The sequence below is a fragment of the Microcebus murinus genome, chromosome 20 (genome assembly GCF_040939455.1).
Source record: "Microcebus murinus isolate Inina chromosome 20, M.murinus_Inina_mat1.0, whole genome shotgun sequence".
NCBI classification, from domain to species: domain Eukaryota; kingdom Metazoa; phylum Chordata; class Mammalia; order Primates; family Cheirogaleidae; genus Microcebus; species Microcebus murinus.
In genome coordinates this window covers 29,355,871-29,382,144 of record NC_134123.1, presented here as the reverse complement: position 1 = coordinate 29,382,144, position 26,274 = coordinate 29,355,871, and the positions used below count along the sequence as shown (strand labels likewise).

At 50.5% G+C, this 26,274-nt stretch overlaps 1 protein-coding gene across 1 annotated transcript in view; it reads left to right on the top strand.

Annotated features, from left to right (window-relative positions):
• Positions 1-26,274, top strand: part of CDYL2 (chromodomain Y like 2) — a 151,934-nt gene that overhangs the window by 89,077 nt on the left and 36,583 nt on the right. Inside the window, exon 2 of the mRNA XM_012746574.3 lies at positions 6,493-7,087. Within this exon, the coding sequence (XP_012602028.1) occupies positions 6,493-7,087 (595 nt within the window). The remainder of the gene's footprint in view (positions 1-6,492; positions 7,088-26,274) is intronic.

Sequence of the window (26,274 nt, the reverse complement as noted above, 5' to 3'; positions counted from 1 at the left end):
ATTCCTGTTGGTCCCCCTCCCCACTTGGATGCTACGGGGTCTCCCCGTCAGACCCTGGCTCCGAAGCTGGCTTGGTTTATGTAAATTTCTTGGCCTCAACAGCCATTTCCCTTGTGCAGTTTTGCAGGGCTGAGGGGGAAGGGACTCCTCTGCTGCCTCCCCTCTGCCTAGATCATCAAGCTGCCCGTTCCTTGTGGCTCCCAGAGCTCACCCTGTCTTTACCCTTCCTGGGACTTCATACCCCACATTATAACGACAGGTGCCTGTGCCCTTTCACCCCTAACGGAGTTGTCCCTGCATGTTGAAAGGAAGCAGACAGAAAGGCCCTCGTGGATGTGGGGTGTGAGGTCTAGAACTGGGGTAATGAGCCATGTTTCTGGTTGAGGATGATCGCTCTGCTGTACGTATGGGCAGACAGCAGGCGTGGACGATGTCCTATATTCTCTTTTTTGGCCTCCACTCTTTGCTCTCAGAGGCCAAGACACAGACTGGTAACCCAGAGTTTATCAGTCCAGTGCCATGTGTTGGGAAGGAGGCATTTCTTCAAGAGTCTGGAAGGTCTTTGGTAATCCAGGGTCCCGGAGCTATTGTCATGCCACACGCTGTCTTGGCTCGGTGGGAAGCTGGGATAGGGAGTATGACTGATGAGTATTCTGTTTCTCTGGGAACCATTGCAGCAGAGGGGAGGTGGCCCCGTGGTACAGTAGGGGGGCCCTAGGAGAGTCACACTCGGGAGACTAACCCTAAGCCACGGGAAGGGGCCACGGATGTTCGGTGAGCTGGGCAGGAGTTGAGGGCAAGAGTCTGAAGCTGTAGATACACTGTCAGCCACGGTCAGATTGGGCCGCCCGTGCAGAGTGGAGGATATATATATATAAAATGTTGTGTGAGATTTGGAGCCAAGATGTGCTGGACCAAGTCTTATTAGTTCTCTGATGCTTATCTGGGGCCAGGGTCAAAGTCCTTAACCTCTGGGTGCCTCAGTTTTATCCTCTATAAAAAAAAAAGAAAGAAAGAAAAAGAAAATGACCTACCTTGTCAGGTTATTTTGAAGATTAAATGAGTTAATATATAGGATCACGTGCAGCAGTGGCAGGCACTTAGTAAACGCTGAATGAATGTCAGCTGCTGTTGCTGTGGTTGTGTTATTCGCTTGCCAGGAGGCAGGGGCCTCCCTTCCAAGAGGACCTGCCTGCCCTGCCTACAAAGGTGACTCACTGGTCCTGTCCTCCTCATCTCCGTAGGCCTCGCTGGCTGTCAGTTTAAATTGTCCTTTCTCTGAGCACCCTTCCTGGCTGCTTGGTTTGAAGCGTCCCATCCCCTCTGCCACTGTTTCTCCTAGCCCCTTCCTGGCCCCTTCCTCTCAGCCATCAGAGTATTTTCTGTAATCTGTCACGACACGTGACCTCACGTGCTCACTGTTTTAAGGGCCGTGGACCCTCCTAGGCTGTGAGCGCCACCGCGGTGGGCAGTGTGGTTTCCCGTTGTGCACGGGTGTCTTGCATATTGGTGATCGTTAAAGACTCATTAATGGAATGACCTCCATGAAGCCGTTTCCTCCTTTCGATGCCTGCTCCCTCTTTTGGCTGGGTGGCAGCTTCGCTGGGCCCTGCCCGGTTCCGGTGGCTTCCCCCTGGCGAGACATGGCCAGGTGGTTAGGAGTTCATCCTCAGAGTCAGACGACCCTGAATTCAGATCTTGGCTAACCACCTACTGGCTGTGAGATAGTGGGAAAGTCACCTACCCTCTCCGAGCCTCAGTTTCTTTCCTTGTCACGTGGTGGGAATGCTGTCCAGCTGAAAGGCCGGGTATCAAGGATGCAACCTGGCACCTTAAAGTGATTTAAAACACAGTTCCTGGAACTTAGCGTGTACCAAATCAAGGGGACCGTCACCGTTATTAATCCTAATGGTGTGACATCAGGGCACCAGTAATAATTGCATCAGAATTCTCCTGCCCCCACCTGCCGGAGAGCAGCTTCTCACATTCGCTGGGATCACGCAGAGAGCAAATGATAATTAGCGATTTGATTGAACCCTAAGGAATAGTTCAACGTCTCATCGCTTATCTTTGACAAAAAGAAGCTGGTGGGGGGTGTGCACCCAAGATTTTCTAATGTCATTCATGCATTTGTTTCTATGTGCAAGTACAAGGGAAGGGAATTAACGACTGTTTCTCCTGGAAAGGACTGAGCTTCGTGTGGTCTTTGCAGGTAGGGTGGGGGGCATCAGGAGGTGGAGCTGCCAGGCCCAGGGGGGACTCACTCTCTGTTTTCAGCAGGGGCGAAGGGTTAGGCTGCAGTGGAGGTTTGAGGGAGCTTAAGAAGGAGAAAGGGTTTCCCAGACAGAGAATGTCGCAGTTTACGCAAGATCAAGTCCTAAATGACTTGGGCTTCTGTGATCAACAGAACGAGTTAGAATTCAGGTTCTGTTTGAGATGCTCTTTAGAAGAAGAGGGAAAGAGGGTGAGAAAATCTGCAGGGGGGTCATGTGCAGAAGGGGCTGAGGTCCCTGAAGATGATGGAAATGCACGTCTGTTAGGGTACTTGGGAGCCAGCTTTCCTCTGAGCTCCTTGTGGGCATTCTGGCCTTTCAGGAAAAGCAGTTGTTTTACTGAACCTGAAAAAACTTCTTGTTTGTTTGGGTGAAATAACGTATCTAAAAGCACTTTTGTCAACTAAAGTTTCATATACGAGCCATCTTCCCATCTCCTTGCAGTGCTTGGTGGTATTCAAGATCCTTTTCTCATGTCTTAGTCCTTTTTAGTTCTCCCATCAACCCTGCAGGTATTTGTCATTATTATTATTATTATCATCATTATTATTATTAGTCTGTTTTACAGATGGGGACACCAAGGCCCAGAAAGGTTGGGTCACTTGCCCAGGGTCACAAGGATAAAGTCAGAGCCAAATGTTCCCTCCACGTACCACCGTTAGAGATGTTGCTGTTAATACTGGTTGTCATTGGTTTGGGGTTAATTTAAATGGACATGGTTGTCAAGCCACCCAGTGGCTTTGTGGATGGGAGCAGAGGTGGAAGCAGTAGGCTCGATGTCCCACATAAAGCAACTTGTGACTTTGTGTTTGAAACTGCCAGTCACTTAGAGGGAACAAAACTAAGCCTCACCCATCAAGCGTGCCCCCAAATAGCCATCTAGACCAGGCGTCCTCAAACTACGGCCCTCGGGCCACATGCGGGCCACCTAGCACATTTATCCGGCCCTCCGGGTATTTTTGCCACCACTGCCTGTCCTGCTTAGCAGCCGACTCATCCCGGGCCCACAGTGTGCACTCTCCAGCAGTCTGAGGGACAGTGAACTGGCCCCCTGTTTAAAAAGTTTGAGGACCCATGATCTAGACCCTGCACCCTTGCTGACCCCCAGCTTCTCAGGAAGCCCGACTATGCATGGCTGCCTTCCATGTGGGGAAGGACTAATCTAAGTAGGTACACTCTCTTCTTCCCAGGGAGGAGGTGACTGTCCTAAGGGGTCATATTCTGAAGGGTGGGGAAACACTCTGTCTGTCGACGCCACCAAGAGTTGTAGTCACAGGAGGCTATGCAAGATCAAGTGACCTTTACCGTGGAATACAAAAATATGCATTTGCATATTCCCCATGACTACCCTATGGGTGGGTGCTATAACTTCCGCCTTGCTGTATGAGTCATCGGAGGCTCAACTTCTTCAAGAACCCACAGCAAAAGGCTTATCAGGGGATTTAAACCAGATAGTCTTGCTCCAAAGCCTGTGTTCTTGACTATTATACTAAGCTCATTTTGATAAGTGACTGCCATCCATCCATTGGTGAACCAACCTCTGTACCCACCCTTTCACCCATCCTGCATCTATCCATCCATCCATTTGCCTACCCATCCCACTATCTATCCAGCTACTCATCTGTTTATGAACTCACCTGTCTACCCACCTTTTCACCTATCCTGCATCCATCCATCTATTCACCTATCTATCACATTATCCATTCATCTACCCATCTATTTATGAACCTAACTCTCTACCCATCTTTTCACCTATTCTGCATCCATCCATCCATCCGTCCGTCCGTCCGTCCGTCCGTCCAACCATTCATCCATCCATCTATTCACCTATCCATCCCATTATCCATTCATCTACCCATCTGTGTATGAACCCTACTTTCTACCCACCTTTTCACCTATTCTGCATCCATCCATCCATCCACCCACCTGTCCATCCCATTATCCATTCATCTACCCCTCTGTGTATGAACCCAACTCTCAGCCCACCTTTTCACCTATCCTGCATCCATCCATCTGTCCATCCATCCACCCACTCACCCACTGTGTTGGCTGTTTCTCGAACATGTTCCCCTGCTTCATCCTGGGGAAGAAGTTTCTCCATCCTGGGAGCCGAGCACACCTTCTTAGACCTGAAGGCCCCCATGCCAGTACACATCCCTTAGCTCCAAAGAAATGTCTGGGCTTGCCCTGACACTCTTAGGCTGGTGTCCTGGGGCATGCTGCTCTTTCCAGCACTTTCTTCCCTCAGTAGACCTATAGAAGGCTTCCCCCTACAATATCCTCAAAATGGCAAAGCTTCAGGATCTTCTAGTAACACTCTTGGGTTTCCAAAGCATTGCTACAAATGAACACACTCAACTAGCCTCACTCCTTGACCCATACGCTGGAAGTTGGAATCATTAGGCATGATTTTACTTTTTGAAAACTATTACAGAGTTCATGTGGCACCTCTGAAAATTATGTAATAAATCTAAAACAGATGTTCACAGAGCATTTTATAAGGGAAGAGATTTTAATAGACATAGGCCAGTTTGAGTTGAGATAAATCAATTTAAGGAAACAATTAAAATTGTCTATGAAGAGACAGCGCTATAATGAGCCAATGTGGCCTTGCTATTTACATATTTATTAAGTGCAAAGCAACGGAAGTTGTTTAATTATTTTGCATAGCCTCTGTAGTTTGTAAACCATTGATGAGACAATCCCGCTTTTCAACAGTTTTTATTATGAAATTTTTAAACAAATAAAAATTGAAACATGTAAACGTGAACAGAATCATATAATGAACGCCCCTATGTATCCATTACCCGATTTCAACAATTATCAACCATAACTGTGCCCACTTTCCCCGACTGATTTGATTTTTCTTTTCATAAGTTTCAAAGACATATTCTTTACATGTTACTTAATTTCACTGGGTCAGAATTTCATTCTGGGGAATTATGTCAACATTGAAAAATAATAAACTTTTGAATGTAATTGCTTACTTTTTCATTGAAATCTAGCATTTTGGGGGAATTTTGTTTTTAATTTAAAAAAATTCAAATCCACAGCAAAGTTGAAAGAACAGTCAGTGAACCCTCAGATACCCTTCACTTAGATACACTAATTATTAGCACCAGGACCAGCATTTTCCTATGTGTGTTTTCCTGCGGGATTACATGGAGACTGGGGATGTTTTCTTACCTTTGAAGATGTGTAGACAGTGGCTCATGGCTTCAGAGCCTGCCAGGTACAGGTTCCCTTGCCACCTCCACCACCTCACACTCGATCTCTTCATCTGTCAAATAGGAATGCCAATAGTGTACACCCACGGGGTTGTGCAAGGTATACAGTAGGTGCTCAGCAGTTGTACCCCTGTGTTGCAGCTGGGGGAGCCGCATGGGGAGAATTGGACTCTTTAGATTCAAGTCCTTTGTGGTCAGTACGGGAGATTTTTGCAGTCGAGCGGTAGAATGGCCTGGCGAGTAAGAGAAGAGGTCGGGGTGAGAGTGGTTCGAACCCCAGGTGTGCCCTTATACCATCTTGGGAACTTGGTTGGCTTCCTTTATCTCCCTGCGCCCTAGTTCCCTCGCTATAAGATGGGGCTACTAGAAAAAAAATACTTAACCTCACTGGGTTGTTGTCAGGAGAAAATGAAACAGGAGAGTCTACGCCCAGCATTTAGCATCGTGTCTGCCTCATAAGCGCCCAATGGATGTTACTAATTATTAGTATTATTCTAAGTAACGACGAACTAGCGTGGCGCCTTCCGTTTAATTGCTCCGTAAGTGTCATTATTATTATTATTATCATTATTATAGGTCATGATGAAAAACCCACACCAAATTCCGAATTAGCCTTGCAGAGTCTGAGTCTACTACTTGGGTGCAGTGAGAAAAAGAATAAAGATCTCTTGTGAAAGCTTGCAGTGCGGCCTCAAACACGGCTAAGCCTGGACGGACGCGTGGAGTTGCCGTCAGCCGGGCACGGTGTCACAAGCCGTCCTGGCGAATGACCGCACGCGCCTTTGGTTCTGTTCAGCCGTGCCCTAAAATAAACCAGCCTTCTCGAACCCCTCCTGCAAGCGTCGGCTTCTGGCGTTGAACGGCTCACCCACGGCCAGGGTGGCCCGGCCTCTGTCCCCCGGTGGCTTTGTTCTGTTCTCGTTGCCTGGTGGAGCTGACTGTCGTCTTCTCTCTCTCTCTTTCCTGACCCTCTCTTCTTGCCTGTGTCGCAGGTGGAAAGGATCGTGGACAAGAGGAAGAACAAGAAGGGGAAATGGGAGTACCTGATCCGGTGGAAGGGCTACGGGAGCGCGGAGGACACGTGGGAGCCGGAGCACCACCTCCTGCACTGCGAGGAGTTCATCGACGAGTTCAACGGGCTGCACGTGTCCAAGGAGAAGAGGGTCAAGTCCGGGAAGCAGCCGGGCAGCTCCAAGCTCCTGCGCGATGGCCGCGGCCCCCCGGTGGAGAAACTCGCCCACAGGCCCCCAGAGCCGGGCAAGAGCAAGGCGACCTCCCACAAGCGGAAGCGGATCAACCCTCCCCTGTCCAAGCTGAAAAAGGGGTGCTCGGGCAAGCCCCCCGCGGGGGGCGACAGGGCCGCCAAGACCGTGTCTTACAGGACTACGCCCAGCGGCTTGCAGATCATGCCCCTGAAGAAGGCCCAGAACGGGGTGGAAAACGGGGACGCCGGCCCCGAGAAGGACGAGAGGCACTTCGGAAACGGGTCCCACCAGCCCGGCCTGGACTTGAGCGACCAGGTTGGAGAGCAGGACGTGGGCGAGTGCGACGGGAGCCACGCCGCCACGCTGGCGGAGAATGGGCTCGGTTCGTGGCTTTCCTTTCTCTCGGGTTTGGGTTTGGCTCTGGCCGTGGTGGCCGGGGGTGGGAGTGGGGTCTGCCTGCACCCTGGGGAAATACCCGGGACCCCCACACCTGTGTGTCCCCGATCTTAGCTAGCTGGTAGTTCTCTCTTTACCTCTTGCACCTGGGGCCACGTGCACTTGGCCCTTTGCCCGTTTTGGTCCCAGACACCCATGCATGGAGCCACGCCAGGGGCACTCCCTCCGAGGTCTGGATTGGGTTGGAAATTCCTGGCTGTGCTTCACGACACCCAGAGCTGTGGTGATCACTCTGGAGCCACCTCTCTGAGGGAAGCCCAATGTCCCCACGCCTAGGACCTGAGACCCGTGTCTGCAGAGGGCAGGTGCCTCTCCGGGGCACCTCGCAGAGCCGCCGCCTGCAGTTTCATCATGCCCCCAGGGGTGCGGCCCAGAGGGGTGGGGTCTGGGGTGGGGTCCACTCCTCCTGCTCAGACCCAGTTTGGAGCTGGAGTGCACCAACCCAGCCCCAACGCTGGTGCCTCTGGCCCTCCTGCTGTCGCTGGGATGGATGATGGGCGCTGTTTCTGTCTGAGGTCCTCTCTGGGTGCATTTGGGCTGCTGGAACAAAACACCCAAGACCGAGCCATTGATAGATAGCAGAAATGGATTGCTCACAGTTCTGGAGGCTGGGAAGTCCAAGTTCAAGGTGCCAGCAGCCTCCGTGTGTGATGAGGTCCTATTCCTCGTAGGTGGTGCCTTCTGTATCCTCACGGGGCAGGAGGGGCAAGACGCTCCTTTAGGCCTCTTTTATAAGGCGCTAATCCCATGACCTAGTCACTGCCCGTCTTCATGCTGTTGCATTGGGGGTGAGGTTTCAACTTAGGAATTTCCGGGGGGGGGGGACACCAACATTCAGACCATTGCGGGTCCCATTCTTTTGGTTTGCACCTTCTTGCTCCATCCTGGAAGCGGCACAGCTGCGTGTGTTGTGTTGGATTATGGCATACACCCCCCCCCCCCCATTTCTGCCGAGTCTCTGCAGACAAAATGAAGGAAGGAGGAGGCAGCGACCCAGGTGATGCAAGCTGCCGATCCTGACGTTTCTTCGGTAGTCCACTTGCTCCTTAACTCAGTCCTTCGGGGCCCGAGGCTGAGGTTAGCCGTCGGTGCCAGTTACGTGCACTTCCTGCTTTCTCAGACACCCGCCTGTCTACCTGGTGGCGTTTTCCTCTTTAGCTGCCGGAGCCCCAAGCCTGTGGGTGTCAGGAAGCCCTGCGTGAGCGTGGATGACCCGAGCCAGCAGAGCGGGGCCCTGGGACGCCCCGATGGAGCCGCAGTGGGTGTGGAAGAATAGGGGTGCTGGGGTGCAGGCGGCCGGCCTGCCGGGAGTGTGCACGGGAGGATGGGGGGATGGGGTGACGAGGATGACGATGGCAGTTTTGGAGCTCCAAGCCTTTGGAGCTTAGGCACCCTGGGAGCCCGTGCCATCCTTAGGGACTCTTGCTGGGGAATCTGAGCAATCCGCTTCGAGGTTCCTCTCTCTCCAGAGAGGGGAGTTTCACCCAGGCAGGATTTATTTAGCAGTCTTTGCCCCAGACTGACTCACGTTTCCGTCTGGGGATCCCCCGATGCCGACGTGACCGTGCCTGCTCGCATATGCAAACGCTGTTTGTTTTAGAAATTCATCGCGCCCCGGCACACGGGAAGGAGTAGGCTTGTGTAAATGAGGCTTGGCATAAACACCCACGTTTGATGTTCCCGTGACAGCTGCCGGTGGCGGTGGCGGGGTTCCCTGTCTTGGGACGGGTGGCGAGGGGAGATGTCCAGGCTGCCCGGGTGCAGGTGCAAGGCCCAGGCTTGAGGCCCTGCATGCTGGCTCTCGGTGGCCCCCTGCCCCTGCTCAGAATGTGGCCACCCAGAGAGTACGGGACCGTCGTGGCCGGAATGCAGCGCCAGGAGAGAAGCCGGACTCGTAGAGAGGTCTAGATGGAGGTGCGTCTCTCATCCTATGCAACTTCCCACAGTGGGGCAGGGCTGCCAGTCATGTTCTCTGGCTGATGCCCCTTGGTCCATGACCTGGTAACTGGGCTTGGAACCCCATGACCAGGGGAAATAGCTGAGGACCAGCCCAGTGAGGTCCATGGTAGCTCTGTGAACTCCAAAATGCTCTTCTAGACCTTTCTCATCCCTCACCTCTTGTCTTCCTCATTTTTGCCTGTTGTATGTTCTCTACTCCACTTGGGCCCGTGCCTGGAGGGAGAGGAGGAAGCTGCCTATCTCTATCCAGTTCTCTTTTGGCTGTTCCGAAAAGATGTGATGAAGCCCTTTTGCTTAATCACATCCTATACTGTGAGTGCCCACGAGACCCCTGCTAGGTTAAGGCCGTGCTTTCCAAATTGCACGTGTATAAGATTACCCGGAAACTTGTGAAAAATGCAGATCCCGTAGATTCTGATTTACTAAGTCTGGGGTGGGGGGAGCCCAGAAGATGGGCTTTCTACAATCACCCTGGGTGACTCTACTGCATTTTGAGACGCGTTTCATCGTAAAATGGGGGTGGCAATGAAGTTTCACGTCAGGTGTCAATTTAATGTAATTCAATACTGATTTTTTTTTTTTTTCGAGTACTTCCTAAGAGTAGTCACGCTGTTCGGTGCTTGGAGTAGAGCATTAAAGAGATAGGTGAGGCCTTTTCCCTCTGAAACTTACAGTCTAATCTCCAGCAAGTTGGAGTGGCTACTTCTGGCTCCTTGTTGAGAAAACACCTGAAACTGGCTTCCGGGAAGCAGTAACATGTATGTTACATGCACATGCACGACTTTGCCATATCCACATTGACAGCTTCTGTGGTCACTGGCGTGATAAATGTCCCAGCCAGTGTCAGCCTTCAACACCCCAGTTGGAACTAATTCCTCATCCGGGTTCCGAGGGAACCGGGGACAGGAAAGGACTAGGAATGCTTGCCAGAGGGAGAGAGGTGATGTCGAAGAGAGTGGTTTGAGGTTCTTGGACTGGATCCGATACAGAGGAGTTTTTGTGGTTCCAGAACTTCCCAGGGAAGAGTCCAGCAAAACATGGCTTCACTTAGGTTTTCGGCCAGAGGGAAGCTTTGCTGAAGCCAGTGTTGATGCCCACGTGGAGGCCTGACCATCCTCCTCGTGCCTGCTTTCCTGACCCCGCCCTGCCTGACCCTGGACCAAGCAGTCCTGTTCCCAGGGGCTGAAGGGTGAGCTGGGGAGGGGGCTGGGGCACAGAGGAGGGCTCGTCTTTGCCTGGCGGCGGGGGCTGGGGAGAGCCTGGCTGCACACACATAGCATTTGTTTTGGGGGTGGGCTGTTGCTTTTTATATGGTTTTTAACTCGTCTGTGGTGCGTTGAGGTTCCGCATGCGGAACAGCCACTTATGTAACACGTTACTCACTTACTGCTGACTCCCCGATCTGCCGTGGGAACAAATGCTAAATCGGGGCTCCGGCGGGTGGTGTTTTGGTTTCAGACTGCGTTTTTCCCACAGCCCCGCGTCTGCGCTTCTGATTCCTCTCTGGTAACGGCTGACGGCTCTGTGGACTGAGGACCATCTGCCTCGGTATCCCCTCAGGAGCTTGTTAAGTTGGTCCCCACCCCAATCGAATGAGCGGGGAGCCCCGGGGGCAAGGCGTGGGTCGTGCATGTTCAGTGCTGAGTCTCAGCAGCCACGGGCGTGCACAGGAGCTCTTGCACATGTATCTGGTTGCAAGAGACGGTGCATTTGTGGATGCATCTGGTGGTACTTGGAATTGAAGCTTGGGAGCAGGGAGGCGATTGGGTCCTTCAGAGTTTTAAAACCCTGGCATAGCGTCTTCCCCTCACTGATATGCTTTCTACCAGGTATCTTTTTGTCTGCTAAAAAAGGACACTGGTTTCGTCTGTGTGGAATAGCTATGGGTTCTGCCCAGGAGGACTGCGTAGTGAGCTCCCGCTTGCCTAAACAGGCCAACGCATCCATGCTTTACTACTGCAGGGGGTCCTTAAACGACAGCCCTCAGCCCGCATATGGCCCGCTGAGGACATTTATCCGGCCCGCCGGGTGCTTTTGCCGCCGCTGCCTGTCCTGCTTAGCAGCCGACTCGTCCCGGGCCCACAGTGCGCATGTGCGGAATGCGCGCCTCACTCTCCAACGGCCCTCCAACGGTCTGGGGGACAGTGAACTGCCCCCCCCCCCCCCCGTTTAAAAAGTTTGAGGACCCCTGCTTTACAGAGTGACCTGAGCCTTTAACCTGCAGAACATCCCCGACTAGGAGTTGTCACTTCTCCTCGGGCCCTAGGACAGCACACAGGCTCTTGGTGTTCTCCAAATGGCCGTGAGGCTGGCCAGCACCCCCTGCTGGCCCTGCCCCTGTGGCCCTGCACCCACCTGTCTTTGATACCTGAGAATCCTTTTTGCCTTGCGTCTTGACTGTCGTCTGCCGCGCAGGCATTGTGTCTCAGACATTGCCCGCTTCGGTGTTTGCAGAATCACTCCCACTGTTGAAGGAGCCATTCCCCCACAAACATGCGACGTTTTGCCATCTTCTCTCCGTTGGTCTTCTGAAATGATCTGGGCGTTCACTTCCAGGAGGTTTGTCTGTCTCTTCCTACTTGCTCTTTCAGCGTGATTGTTGTTCCCCCCTTTTATTGATTCTAACGGAGAACCACAATTTTCAAAGCGCCCCAGGACTAAGCACAAGCCCGGGAAATGCCCCCCCTGTGACTTTTGAGAACCTTGGAGCTCCGGAACCTAGACCCAGCCTCAGAGTCGCCGAGAGGTGTGTTAAAACGCAGCTTTCCGGATTGTCCCTGTGGCTTCGATTCAGTAGGTGTGTGGGGAAGCCTGAGAGCCTGCATTTCTGGCAAGTTCGCAGATGCTGCTGCTGGCCCAGGGAGCCCACTTTGCAAACCGCTTCTCTAGACCGATCAGCTCCATGTTGACTGGGACGGAAACGCGGATGGTGGCCGTGCATGCCAGCCGGTGGTCCCGGGTGAAGAGTTGAAGCACCTTATGCTCTGCACCTGGAGTTGGCATTTATAAAACTTAGTAAGTTGAAGGTTTTAGAGTATAGCTTCTCCCCTGAGATGAGGCCTTGGTGTTTACTTTGTGTGACCCTCATGGCAAGTCCTGAGAGGTAGTTATTCTACCCATTTTACGAAGGTGGAGACTGAGGTCACAGTGCCCGGGTTGAGACTAGAAGAGAGACTCAGGCAATTTGGGTCCAGGGCTGTGTGTCCTCTAAACCACTGCCAGGCTGGCCTCCAGGCAGTAAAAGGCAGTTCCTTAGCCTTGATTACCGGCAAAAGTACTCTCCACCCCAAGGGTGGGTAGTGCCGGTGGGACGGGATTCACTTCTTTGACACCCTCCTGGCTCCTCAGTGGAAGGCTATAGTCCTCCTGAACCTGAAACACTGGGACTAACTCTCATTCGAATACCTGGGTAAAATGATCAATTTCCCAGAAAAATACAACGCATCAAAACAGACTAAAGGAGGACTAGAAAACCCGAATAGAGAAATAATAGCTATCAAAGCACTTGAATTAGTTGTTAAAAACCTCTCAGAGAAGAAGCCAGCAAGAAGGGAACACAAGGCCCAGACCGTTTGACAGGCAAGTCGAAACGTTCTAGAACAGTCCATCCAACCACACATTCTAGAGCAGGGGGCCCCTCCCTGATCCACATGGTCGCAGAGAACAGAAGAAGAGAAAACTCTCCCGACTCCCTTGATGAGGTCTGGATCCAGGACTGTAGCCTGGATTTCTGAACCGGAGGAGGAGAAAGGAAAGTTATAGATAGGTCAGCCTCACTGATGAAGAATACAGTCATGAAAGCCCTGAATAACCTTTTCGGGCTTGTTACAGTTCTCTGAGTACTTCCTCAAAATCGTGACTATTCTAGAAACTTCTTACTCCTTGCCCTCAACCTGACCCCAGCCCATGACCTTTAGAATCTCCACTGCCCCTCAGGGTGCCCAGCTTGTCCTGGAAGAGGCCCAGGGGGAAGCTCCCAGGCAGCGGCCCCACACCGCCCGGTGAGTCCCAGAGAGCCCATAACACGTGTTCGTTCGCCAGGTGGCCTTTTGCTAACACAGGCGACCGTTCCCCTGAGCCCAGCTGTCTTGTTAACACACTCCCCGGCCTCCCACTTTGGCCAACCTCTTTTTGGTTTTCAAATGCAGGTTATTTTTCCAAATCAATAACAACAACTACAACAACAAAAGCTTAAGGGTTTTTTTTTTAATGTGTTGTCTTTCAAAGCGTGGCAGGCAAGTAACTTGTGCTGATGAGTGAATTTAAAACCCTCTAATGCTGCAATGGCAAGACCCCCATCTGGCTTGGCTACGGTGCCAGGCACGTGCCGAGTGCCAGACCGTGCTGGAAGACCCGGCAGTTCCACCACGAGCAGTGTGACCCTTGGCAAATGCAAGGGGGACATCGACTCTCTTCACGTGGGTCCTGAACCCCGGGTCTGATTTTTGCGTCCCGAAGAGGCTGATGGAATCTTGACCTCGGTCAAGCTTTGGAAACCAGCTAATTGCTTCCCCTTGCCAGCTCAGATGTTGTTTTCCTGTCTCACTTACCTTGGAAAAGTCTTGGGAGCTGCTTCCGCACGGCCGCTCATCAGTGGCTGGCCAAGGGGCAGGGGTGGGGCGTGGAAGCGAGCCCCCACCGGGGCCAAGCAATACGGGGTACAGCGTCTGCAGAGGGTTTCAGAACAATACTAGAAATCGGTTTACGAATGTCCGTGAAAATCCACTCGCCCCCACTGGGGCGGACCCCATGCCCCCCACCCCCCCACCCCACCCTTATGCACAGCCGGTCTTCGCTGGCGATCATGGTAGCCGTGGGGGCTGTGATAGCAACAGCAGCTGACGTCATTGGGTTCCTGCAGCCGGCAAAGCCTTGTTCTTTGTGTTCGACACACTGGACGTGATTAATACCCACAGTGGTTCTCTGCCATAGCACCTTACCTGGGAGTAACCTTGTTTACAGATGAGGAAACTGAGGCACAGAGAGGTTATAACATAGCACTAAGGGAGGGGTTAGGGTATGATGCTGGGTCCAGTGATACCGAAGCCATCGGAGGTCTGTGACCAGTTTTATAAAGGCAAAGGGCTCTCACTGAGGGGTTCAGGTTTAAGCCGGCAGACCGTTCCCAGGTACCGAGGCCTGTGTTCTGGCCAGCACCGCTGTGCCCGCCTTTCGAGCATGTTCAGTAGCGTCAAAGGTGCTTTTCCAGGGAGGTGGGATTTCTGGCCCCGGTGATTTCCCTCAGGGCCTTAGGGTAAAAGACACTCACATACATGCAGAGACACACAGACACATTTATGTGTCACAGAGGAAACTCCCTGAATTGTCAATGCTAGAAGAAATCGCCAAAAAAAAAAGAAAAAAAGAAAGTTAAAGCTTTCGATCAACTGATGAGTGGATAAACAAAATGTAGTCTCTCCGTGCAGTGGAATGTCAATTCGGTCTAAAAAGGAGTGAGGTTCATTCATGCTGCAACGTGGGTGAACCTCCATGACATGATGCTCAGTGAAAGAAGACACAAAAGGCCACATATGACATGACCCCATTCATACGAAATGTCCAGAATTAGGTGAATCTACAGCGACAGACAGCAGATTAGGGGTTGCCAGGGACTGAGGGGAGAAGGAAACAGGGAGTGACTGCCAACGGGCACAGAGTTGCTTGTGGGGGCAATGGGAATGTTCTGGAATTAGATGACGTTGACGGTTGCACAACTTTGCAAATATACTAAAGATCACTGAAGGCCGGGCGCGGTGGCTCACGCCTGTAATCCTAGCACTCTGGGAGGCCGAGGCAGGCGGATTGCTCGAGGTCAGGAGTTCAAAACCAGCCTGAGCAAGACCCCATCTCTACCAAAATATAGAAAGAAATTAATTGACCAACTAAAAATATATATAAAAAAAAAAAAATTAGCCGGGCATGGTGGCACATGCCTGTAGTCCCAGCTACTTGGGAGGCTGAGGCAGTAGGATCGCTGAGCCCAGGAGATTGAGGTTGCTGTGAGCCAGGCTGACGCCACGGCACTCACTCTAGCCTGGGCAAGAAAGTGAGACTCTATCTCAAAAAAAAAAAAAAAAAAAAAAAAAAAATCACTGAATGGTGCTCTTTCAATGGGAGAATTTTTATAGTACGTAAAATAAATCTCAATCGAGCCGTTTTTGCAGAAAAGGAACAGAAAGAAGGAATGAAAAATAATAGCTGCCACGTGTCCCCCGCTAGCCACGTGCCAGGGAGCCTTCTAGGTGCTGTCTGAGGAGCTGTGCATTTAATTTCCTTAACAGCCCCCGTTTCCCACGCTGGGAAACTGAGGCTCGAAGCAGACAAGAGCCTTGCTGGAGTTTGTCCACGTGTCCCAGCAGGTGGAGCTGGAGTGGAACCACAGTGCCGGCTCCTGAACCCGGACTCCCGTCTAGAAAGTCAAGGTGCTCTTAGTGCACCAAAGGGCACTGTATGAGTTTCCTGTTGCCGCTGTAACAAATTACTACAGGCTTGGTGGCTTAAAGCAACACCACCTAATTCCCTTGTAGTTGTGGAGGTCAGCAGTCTAAAATGCGTAGGCAGGGCCATGTCCCTTCTGCAGTCCCTAGGAAGACCCTGTTTCCCTGTCTTCTCCAGCTTCTAGAGACTGCCCCCACTCCTTGGCTTGCAGCCCCTCCTCTCTCTGACCTTGGCCTCCACCCTCCTGTCTCCTTCTCTACCTCTGACCCCCTTGACTGCCTCTTAGAAGGGCTCATGTGATTCCACTGGGCCCGCTCTCTCCTTTTCTTATATTTGTACCTTTAAAAAAAAAAAATCTTGCCCTTTTAGAGTGGTTTCAAGACTGAGAAGAAATAAATATGTTAAATGTGTCAATAGGGTATATCTGAGTCTCAAAATGCTTCTTTTCTTTTTTTCTCTTCTCTTTCTTTGCATTTTTTTTTTAAAGTTACAAAAGTAATACATGAGAGTTGCAAAAAGTTCAGACAGTATGCAAGGTGTAAGCTTTTTAAAAGTTCGAGTCTCCCTCTTCTTTCTTCCCAAATCCTGTCTAGAGGGGACTCCTGTTCATGTTTCCTTATGGATCTTTCCAGACTGTTCTCTGGGTTTATGGTACATGCACACGTCAGTCTGGTCTGTCCATCTGTCCAGCCCAGGCCTCACTGAGGTGTGACATGAGTAGAGAGGAGGCAGTGAGAACGTCGTGTTCTGCAACTTGCTTTCTAAACTTAAAATCCACCTTGGACTCTTTCTGGGTTAGGCCGCGGAGATTCACTTCCCTCTTTTTAGTGGCTTGGGACTTTATGGTGTGCAGGGACGTGACAGTTCCTCTTTGGTGGGCGTCTGAGCTGCCTAGAAAGGCACCTGCTCCCGCCAGGCCTGGCGACCGCTGGCCTCTCCCATGCTTTTGCCGGCCCTGTTGTTCTCAGCTTAGTTTGTAAACGAGGGTGAGCATCTCCCCGGTTCCTGCCTGGTGCCTGTCTTTCCCTGGGGGGTGGCCTGAGAGCTGTCCTGCTGCACAAACGCCGCGTGGCGGGTGGTCAGCTGTGTCCCCCCAGACAAACCACTTCGCCTGCACTTACAAAATGCAGGTAATCACACCTCCTGGGGGTAGGGTGAAGCACAAGCGAATCGATTTATAGAAAGCCCTTAGAACAGGCGTCCTCAAACTACGGCCCCAGGACCACATGCGGGCCGCCTAGCGTATTTATCCGGCCCTCCGGGCGTTTTTGCTGCCGCTGCCTGTCCTGCTTAGCAGCCGACTCGTCCCGGGCCCACAGTGCGCACTCTCCAACAGTCTGAGGGACAGTGAACTGGCCCCTGTTTAAAAAGTTTGAGGACCCTTGCCTTAGAATGTCACCTGACGTATGGTAGACATTTGGTAAATATTAGCAGTTATTTCAATTCGTGCCCCATTTTCCTAACTGGGTCTTTGTGTTTTTTTTCTTTTCTTATTTTTTTTTTTTTAGAGTACTTTACAGATTGTGTACATGTATGAATCTTGTGTTATATATGTCAGCTAATACTCATTGAATGGCTGCTATATGCCAGGAACTGTTCAGACAGGTAATTGCGGTACCTTGCGCCGCGGTGGGTGGAGACGTGCAGAATCTATAATCAAGGGCGCCAGACAGGCGCAGGGGCATGGAGTTGGCTGAGGGCTTCTTGGAGGAGGTGTTGCGTAAACCGGATCTGATAGAATGAGCCGGAACGAGTGAGGGAGAGGCAGGGGTGGCAGGCGGCGACGATGGCACATTCAAAGCTACTGCGCCAAGGAACAGCAGGTGGGTGCTGTCACATCTCAAAGAAGACGGCAGCCCGCAGGGGAGGCCAAGCTCTGGGGGATCCCCTGTGTGGCCAGGATGGGCGTAAGTAAGCACCAGGAGGCCAGCACCCCGGCCCACCTGTCACTGCTCCGCATGAGGGGGCTCCCTCTGCCCGAGCGCCCCTCCCTGCCAGCGCCCGCGAGAGCCGCCACCTCCGCTCCTCCTCTGGGTCTCACTCAAGCAGTGAGTCCCCTTGGAGCCCTCCCCCGACCGCAGCGTAGGTTGGTTTTCACTTTTATTCGTGAGTACAGAGCCGCGTTCCTGCACTGCTGGCCTGGACCTCGGTGTGTCCCAGTCACGGCCTGGTTGCTTGAGTAACCCCTGCCTCCCCCACCCGATCCGAAGCCCCGCGAGGGCGAGACTGGTCTCTGCCTTTCGCTCAGGGCGGCGCCGCCAGCGCCTGGCAACCCTGGACACCTCAAAGCGCGTGAGGCACGTGTGCGGGACCACAGTGTGAGCGGATGGACAGAGAGAAAGCAAGAGGCCGGGTCCTGAGCCCAGGCCCGCCCACTGCAGACCCCGCTGTGCACCTGCCAGAGCTTCCCACCCCCTGTCCCCGTGTCACCCCCCCTCCTCCAGTTGTCCTGGGCGTGTCACGCTCCCCGCCCGTGGGGCCGTGTGTCTGTCGTCAGGGCTCTTGGCAGCAACGGAAGGATTCCCGCCCTGTTGTTTCGTTGGACAGTCGTTGTCACCAGCTGCCACACCGGCCCCGCTTGCTGTGCTCCTCCTCTGATGTCCACGCGGCGTGGCCGGCTCCTAATTAAGTTCCTGGGCTTCCGTGTTGAGGCCGTGGCGTGTGTTCTTCAGGGGGGCGCGTTTCCTTCTTTGCTCTCCCCGTGTTTTGTGTCGTCCTTCCCTATAGAGGAGAAAATGCCTAACTCACGTGCCTGACAATCTGCCTCGGTGGTGACATAGGACATGACATCAGGGGACTTGTTTGTTTATTTTTTGAGGCAGAGTCTCACTGTGTTGCCTGGGCTAGAGAGCCATGGCGTCAGCCCAGCTCACAGCAACCTCCAACTCCTGGGCTCAAGCGATCCTCCTGCCTCAGCCTCCCGAGTAGCTGGGACTACAGGCGTGCGCCACCATGCCTGGCTAATTTTTTTCTATATAATTTTAGTTGGCCAATTAATTTCTTTCTATTTTTAGTAGAGACGGGGTCTCGCTCTTGCTCAGGCTGGTTCCGAACTCCTGACCTTGAGGCTCGGCCTCCCAGAGTGCCAGGATGACAGGCGTGAGCCACCTCGCCCGGCCAGGGGACTTATTAATGAATAGAAGTGCCAGTTACAGGAAGGAGCTTGCGATTTCTCCTGTAGAGTTACTGTCACTCTGGAGGCAGCCTGGCGGGGGAGAAGCCGGGAAGAGCAAGCTTTGGAGGCAGAGGGTCTGTGAGTTCAGACACAGATTCTGCCTCTTCGTGGCTCTAGGCAGGTCTTACTAGCTCGTGAGCCTCAGTTTTCACCTCTGTGATATGGGAATGTCAGAACTGCCTCGAAGGACTGAATGATGATGGGTCCAGGCACATAATCAGTGCCCGGTGAGTCTTAGTTTCTCTTCTTCCCCCTGTTAGACCCTGCTACCAACGGAGCTTCCCGCTTTGCTCAAAGGTGCGTGTTCTTACCCCAAATCCAATATGCCCTGTTGCTTTTTCACTGATGCTGGGATAGTAATTTCCACTCTGCAGTGCAAACCAGCAAGGCAAATTCGAGAGGCCCCCACTTCTCCGCTGCAGGACAGCTGACTCTGCCGCTCTGTGACTCCTCTGCAGAAGTGAGAGTCCTGGGTTTTCCACCTGCCGTCTTGGTGACAAGGCCACCAAGTTGGAGATCCCTGGCTCCAAGTCTGTTCTTCCTTCTCCTGTCATCTAAGAGCTCTGGGAGGGTTTCCCCCTCTTGAGCTCTTGTCTCACTTCTCCACCTCAGCGGAGAGAGGATCTGTGCTGAGTTCTTGGAGTTCAAACAAGACGTCCCCATCTCTGGCCTGACGTCCCGCCGCTGACTCCCCGCATCCCTTGGGGGTGGCGGAAGAGAAACAAGTGGCTGCAAAGTTTATGGGGCGTCTGTGTGTGCCAGGCACGGTGCTGGGTGCTGCGGGCACGGCCTGGCTCTATTGTTCTGGCAAAAACCAAGGACGGAGCCAAACATGACAATGAACCGTGATGACACGTGGGAGCACCCCCACACCCCCATGAACACAGAACCCACTGGGAGGAGGAGGTCAAGAAATGACCTCCAGGTTGAAGCCATGTCTCCTCTGGGACCCAAAAGATGCATGGAGGTTGGTCAAGCAAAGAGGAGAGGGAAGAATGTTCTAGACAGGAGGTACTATATTTTATTAAGAAGATTTGTAGAAAATGCGTAACACACGCTTCAAATATCATCAGTAAACTACATTTACGCTGCATCATCAAACACTTATTATTTTTTTATATTAAGATACTTATCTCTTTTTAAATTTGTTTCTTTTTCTTTTTTCCCCTTCCTCAGAGTGAATTTCCATATCAAACACTTATTAAATGACCACCATGAGCCAACACTCTGTACCCACCTAGCAGAGGGCCACTGTGTGCCTTTTCCTGGAAATAAAATGACGAATAAGACAAGACGCTCACAGTTTAGGGAAGAAAACAAATTAGGGAAATGACAAATAAAGTGACAGTTTCCATACTGCGTCGAAATAGCCAGTGTTCTCTGGGAGGCTGAGGCAGGAGGATCCATTGAGCTCAGGACTTCGAGACCAGCCTGAGCAAGAGCGAGACCCCTGTCTGTGCTAAAAGTAGAAAAATCAGCGGGGCGTGGTGGCGTGTGCCTGTATGTAGGCCCAGCCACCAGGGAGGCTGAGGTAGGAGGATCACTCGAGCCCATGAGTTTGAGGTTGCAGTGAGCAATGATGATGCTACTGCTACTGCACTCTAGCCCCGGGAGACAGAGCAAGATCCTGTCTCAAAAACAAAAACAAAATTAACCGAGCCCTTGCTAAGCCATGCCTTCTTCCAAGCATTGTATACATGGAACTCAGTTAATCCTAGCAGGGGAGTGTGGAAACTGAGGCATATGCAGGTGAAATGACTCGCCTGTGGTCTGTTAGTCAGTAGGTGGCTGTTCCGGGACTCAGAGGTAGTAGTTCTGGTTCCAGACCCACATTCGCCAGTGCTACTTCTCTGCTTCTCGAGGGGCAGGGTTATGTGGGAGGCCAGGGGAGAGCAATATCACATATATATATTTTTTAGCTTTATGAGATCATTTTTTTTCCTTATAATTCAGTTAATGAGGCATTTACTTTGCACCCACTGTGTGCTGGGAACTAAGGGTGTAGAGATGACCGGCCTTGTCTTTGAAAGAACTCACAGGGAATCAGGCTGATTAAGGGATGAGCTAGTCCCCAGTGACCGGCTGCAAAGCTGAGCGTGCTAACTCGGGAAGGACCAGGAAGTGCCGCCGCGGGAACCCCGGGGACGTGCTGCTCCCGGCACTTGGGGAGAGAGAGAGAGAGAGAGACAGCTGCCTGGAAGAGGATCGTTTCTGGAAAAGTCTGTGCAGGTGGAGTGAATCTGCATTCCTGGCCAGGGGTGCAGCCGAAGCAATAGCTGAGAGGCAGGAAAACGCGGACTTTCAGGGAAATTCCAACAGTCTTGGAAATCGGGGTGTTGTAAGGAGCAGGAGTGGGTGGTAAGGCTAGAAAACGGGGTGAGGCCAGGAGGTGGAGGCAGTTAAGTTTTTGAGTGGAGGAGTGGCAAGAAAAGGGGATGAAATGAATTGTAAAGGGCGCCACTTTCTACTTGGCATATAAAGTATTCCTGCAGAGTATTTGCCGTGCACCACGATTCTGGTATAAGAGAGGTTTTGGAGTCAGCGTGGCCTTGGAGATGTTCTAAGGCAGGAGACACAATTTGACCTGCAGAAAAAGTTCCTTTTAAAAGGTTATTTTGCATTTTGAATTCATGCTTTGCTCTGCCATTGAAAACATTTCAGTCGTCTGACAGTAAACAACCCAAGATGTATCTAGTCATCACTCCCAGCAATTCTAAGTAATCTTGGAACCTAAAAATTTCTTGAAATTCAGAGGCCAGATGATGGCTACACTTCGGATAAGATTGTTCTCTTTTCTTGAATGCACCTGTGCGTTTGAGTTGTGCTGTTTGAATTCAGGCCCCCGGATCAGGGATCCTGTGCAGGGTGGCAGTTTGGGGCTGGGACAGTGACAGGGGCCGGGAGATAACAGCAAAAGTGCAGCGCTGAGGGTGCACGCTAGGCACTTTGGCCTCACTCCATGATCGCTGCCCAAGACATGGGTGGGTGGAGCGATCAGAGGGGTTTTCCGACTTCAGCCTGTCTCCTCCCCAGCATGGTTAAAGGTTCCAACCTCCCAGCACACTGTTACCGAGGGGAGCTGCTGTCCCCAGCTGCTGGCTCTGGTGGCAGTGCATTGTTTCCTCCTGCCGTGCAGATCTTGGCATTGTAACCTTGCACCGGCGCCTCTCCTCGCCTCGCAGCCCAGAACAGTCCACGGTGCTCGATGGATCTTCTTCGAGTCAACCGCAGACCAGGAAACGGGGCTCATGCACAAGAACTATCACTTTCTTTTCTAAGAACTGCAGCTGGAAAACCCTCACCCCGCCGTCCACAAAGAGCTGGTTTTGCTCAACTCTGGAGCTGATGAGCATCCTTTTTGGTTTTATTTTAACACTGCCCCCCCCCCCTCGACACAGCTGAGGACCGAACGTGCTCAAGTTTAAACTGCCCTTGCGTGGGTCCCTTCTCTTTGTGAATCGTCTCGGCTTCCCGAGACGGTTTCAGTGATCGGAACGCTGGGGAGAGTGGACTGCGTGGCGGTTTCCTTCTGTGCTCAGGTGGCCCAAGCCACACAAGGTGCTACTACTTTCTTTGCAAGGGAAGGAAAACTCACGGCACTCTCACCGTGTTCTGTCCTTGGGCACCGTGGAGAGGTGAGATCTCACTAGGCTGCTGTGAGGCAGAGGGCCAGATGTGATGTAGACGAGTTAGTCCCCTAGGTGTGAGATCAGCTCGATTGCAGAAAACAAATGTGTCCCTGCACGAGATGCATACAGAGCTTTGGAAGTGTGGCCGATGCACACAGCCTTCATGATCTGCGAGTGGGGTGAATATGGAATGCCCCCCCCCCCCAGTTTGGGGACTGTCACTTATTAATTTGGCGCAGGGTATGCTGCCCCAGTGAGCTTTCCCTGTTTGCATGTCGTTCATTTACTTCATGAACATTTGGTTGAGCACGTGCCGTCTTCCAGGCACTGCGCTCGGTGCTGCAGACACAAATGTGAGTAAGTCTCAGGCTTCCTGTCCCCAAAGAGCACACAGTCCTGGGGGGACATCAGGCAGGTGTAAGGATGCTGATAACACAGCAAGACGAGCTCTGCTTGGCAACAGCGTCACCTGACACAGGCGCCAGGTGCAGTGCCCAAATTTTCTTTCCTGCTTCGTTCAGCAAAGGCTGGGGCTCTTAGGAAGAAAAGTTGAACATCCGTCACAGCCACCCCTGGGGAGGAGAGCCCGAGTGCAGGGTAGGTTTCAGAGTCTTGAGCCCTGCATCCAGTTTGGAGTCAAGGTGCTTGAGTTCGACCCCCATGCTGGTACTTCCCAGGGGCATGCCTTTGGGTTTTCATTTTCTCATCTGTAATATGGGAATGCAAATAGTATCTTACAGGGTCGTGATGAGGGTTGAATGAGACAACCTATGTGAGTCCCATAGTAAGTGCTCAACAGCTTGTGAGTGTTGCATTATAGAGAAGGACTGGGAGAGAGGACTTGGACGAAGGTGCTATAAGCAACCCTGGGAGCCTCCAGGTCAGAGTGTCCTGAGGCAGGTGTGCATCACGGCTGGTCCAGCTGCCCTGGTTGCCAAGGACGACTGTGCAAACTGGGGAGGCAGCGTGCATAATGCATCCCTCAGTTCAGGATAGCATCCTTTGGTCATCTGTCCTTTTCTTTCCTTCCTCCCTGCCCGAAGGGAGCTTGGTGCTCTTTTGTGCCTGGCATCTGGAGAATGTTCTTGGTGGAGAGCTTGGGCATGGGTCCCAGGCCCTGCCAGGAGTGGCTGTGTCTCCTGCAACTGATGGTGTGTGGCAGTAATGCTCTGTGCTGTGCCTCTTGTCTGTCCTGTCCTGTGTGGCGTGTCTCCCCCTCCCCAACCCCAGCCACCTGCCTCCTGCCCTCCCAGACAGCTCAGCCCTACTCCCAGGGCAAGCTTCCCCCCTTATCTTCCAAGAACACGTTTCTGTCTCGCTGCCTGTTACAGACTGCAGTGCATTTCCTGACACCTTTTCTTGCTGCACGTTGACCACTGCACACCATTTCTGGAATGCTTCCGGCATTTCTTCATTGACCAGGCGGATTTCCTCCTCATTAGCTCAGTTGCCATGCCTGTTTCTGTCTTCCAGAGTTTCTCCTTGGGAAATCTTCCACACACCTTTATGCTTTTGTCCGATCTGGTTATGTCTGTCTTTTAATAGAAGAGTTTAATCTGTTCACAGAATGAAAATTATTGATGTGTTTCAATTATTTTCTCCCATTTTATATTGCCTTTCGTTTTTGTTTTTTTGAGACAGAGTCTCATTCCGTGGCCCAGGCTAGAGTGAGTGCCATGGCGTCAGCCTAGCTCACAGCAACCTCAGACTCCTGGGCTCAAGCGATCCTTCTGCCTCAGCCTCCCGAGTAGCTGGGACTACAGGCATGCGCCACCATGCCCGGCTAATTTTTTCTATATATATTAGTTGGCCAATTAATTTCTTTCTATTTATAGTAGAGACAGGGTCTCGCTCTTGCTCAGGTTGGTTTCGAACTCCTGAGCTCAAACGATCCGCCCACCTCGGCCTCCCAGAGAGCTAGGATTACAGGTGTGAGCCACCGTGCCCGGCCTGCCTTTCGTTTTTATCATTCTTTTTATCTGCTCCCTCTCCCACCCCATCCCCTCCATGCTTTTTATTGGATTGGTACATTTTACATATTTTCTCTCTCTGGGCTGACTTAGAAGCTAGCTATAGACTGTGTTGGTATTTTCAAATATTAGTGCGTATACTGAACTATGATTTTTTTTTCTGACAAATATGATATCCTCTTACTGAATAAGGCAAGATGCCTCTACTTAACTTTAAATTGTCATTGAACATGTCTCTTCCACATCTTATTATTGTTTTGTACATACAATGATTTTAAATACCAAAGATTATTATTTTTTACAATGAATACTTATATTTAGTAAAAATTTTTTATCTACTTTTTTCACCCATACATTCTTCTTAATTTTTTGATTTACTAAAGTTTATTTCAATATTTCTTTTAGAGTCTATGGTAGATAAACTCTCTTAGTGTTGGGGTATCTTAAAATGCCCATTTATTTGGTCCTTTAAATCTTGCTTTAGCTGGGTATAAAATTCTTGGTTGATAGTTATTTTCTCTTAGCATTTTGTTGATAGAAGCTCATTTATTATTATTATAGTAGCTTTTTGGTTTTGAGCCTCTGTCATTGCTGTTTTCAGCCTCTTATTCCTTTTTGATAATGTGATTTTTCTGTCTGTGCTCTATTTTAAGAACTCTTTATCCATGACATTCTACAGTTTCATTATTATTTTGTATATTTATCCTGCTTTGTACTCAAGAGTGCTCTTTCAGACTAAGAAGATTTTCTTTTTTGAGTTATAGAAAATGTTATCTTTTTAAAAATATTCAGTTATCCTTTGTATAGAACTTTAATTTGATTCTTATTTGTAGGATGTTTGTGTTTAAACTATATTTAACTTTTTATTTTGACATAATTTCAAATTTAGAGAAAACATTGTGAAGGACCCTTTTTCAGATTCACCAGTTTTTAATATTTTGCCCTGCCTTCTCTCTGTGTGAGTGTGTATGTGTGTATATGTACATGTATATGTAGATAGATACATACATATACATAACATATACAAATGATTATGCAAATTATTTTTTCTGAATAATCTAAGTGTAGACTGTGTACATTATGCCTCTTTACCCCTTAATATTTAGTATGGGTATTTTCTCAGAAAAAGGATATATTCTCTTAAGTAAACACAGTACAGATATGAAATTCAAGAAATTTTGCATTGATGTAATACTTTAATCTATAGTCCACATTCCAATTTTTTCTTTTTTTAAAATTTTTATTATTTTTTTATTTCAATATATTTAGGGGGTACAAGTGTTTTTTGCTACATGGATGAGTTATACAATGCTGAAGTCAGGGTTTGTAGTGTACACATCACCAGAATAGTCTACCTATCTACCCAACAGGTAGATTTTTATCCCTCACCCCCCTCCAACCCTCCTTCCTTCCTTAGTTTTCAGTGTTCATTATACTACTTTAAGACCATGTATAACCCTTGTTTAGCTTTCACTTATAAGTGAGAAGATGTGGCATTTGTTTTTCCATTCCTGAGATACTTCACTTAGGATAATGGCTTCCAGTTCCATCCAAATTGCTGCAAGAGACATTATTTCATTTTTATGTCTGAGTGGTACTCCATGGTATGTGTGTATGTGTGTATGTGTGTGTGTGTGTGCACAGAGTACATTTTCTTTATCTACTCCTTAGCTGATGGGCATTTAAGTTGATTCCATATCTTTGCAATTGTGAATTATGCTGTGATAAACATTCAGGTGTATGTGTCTTTTTTGTAAAATGACTTCTTTAGGTATACACCCAGTAGTGAGATTGCTGGATTGAATGGTAAGTCTATTTTTAGTTTATTGAGGAATCTCCCTACTATTTTTAATAGCGGTTGTACAAGTTTATATTCCCCCCAAAAGCATATAAGCATTGTCACTGCGTCTGTGCAAACATCTATTGTTTTTGACTTTTTAAT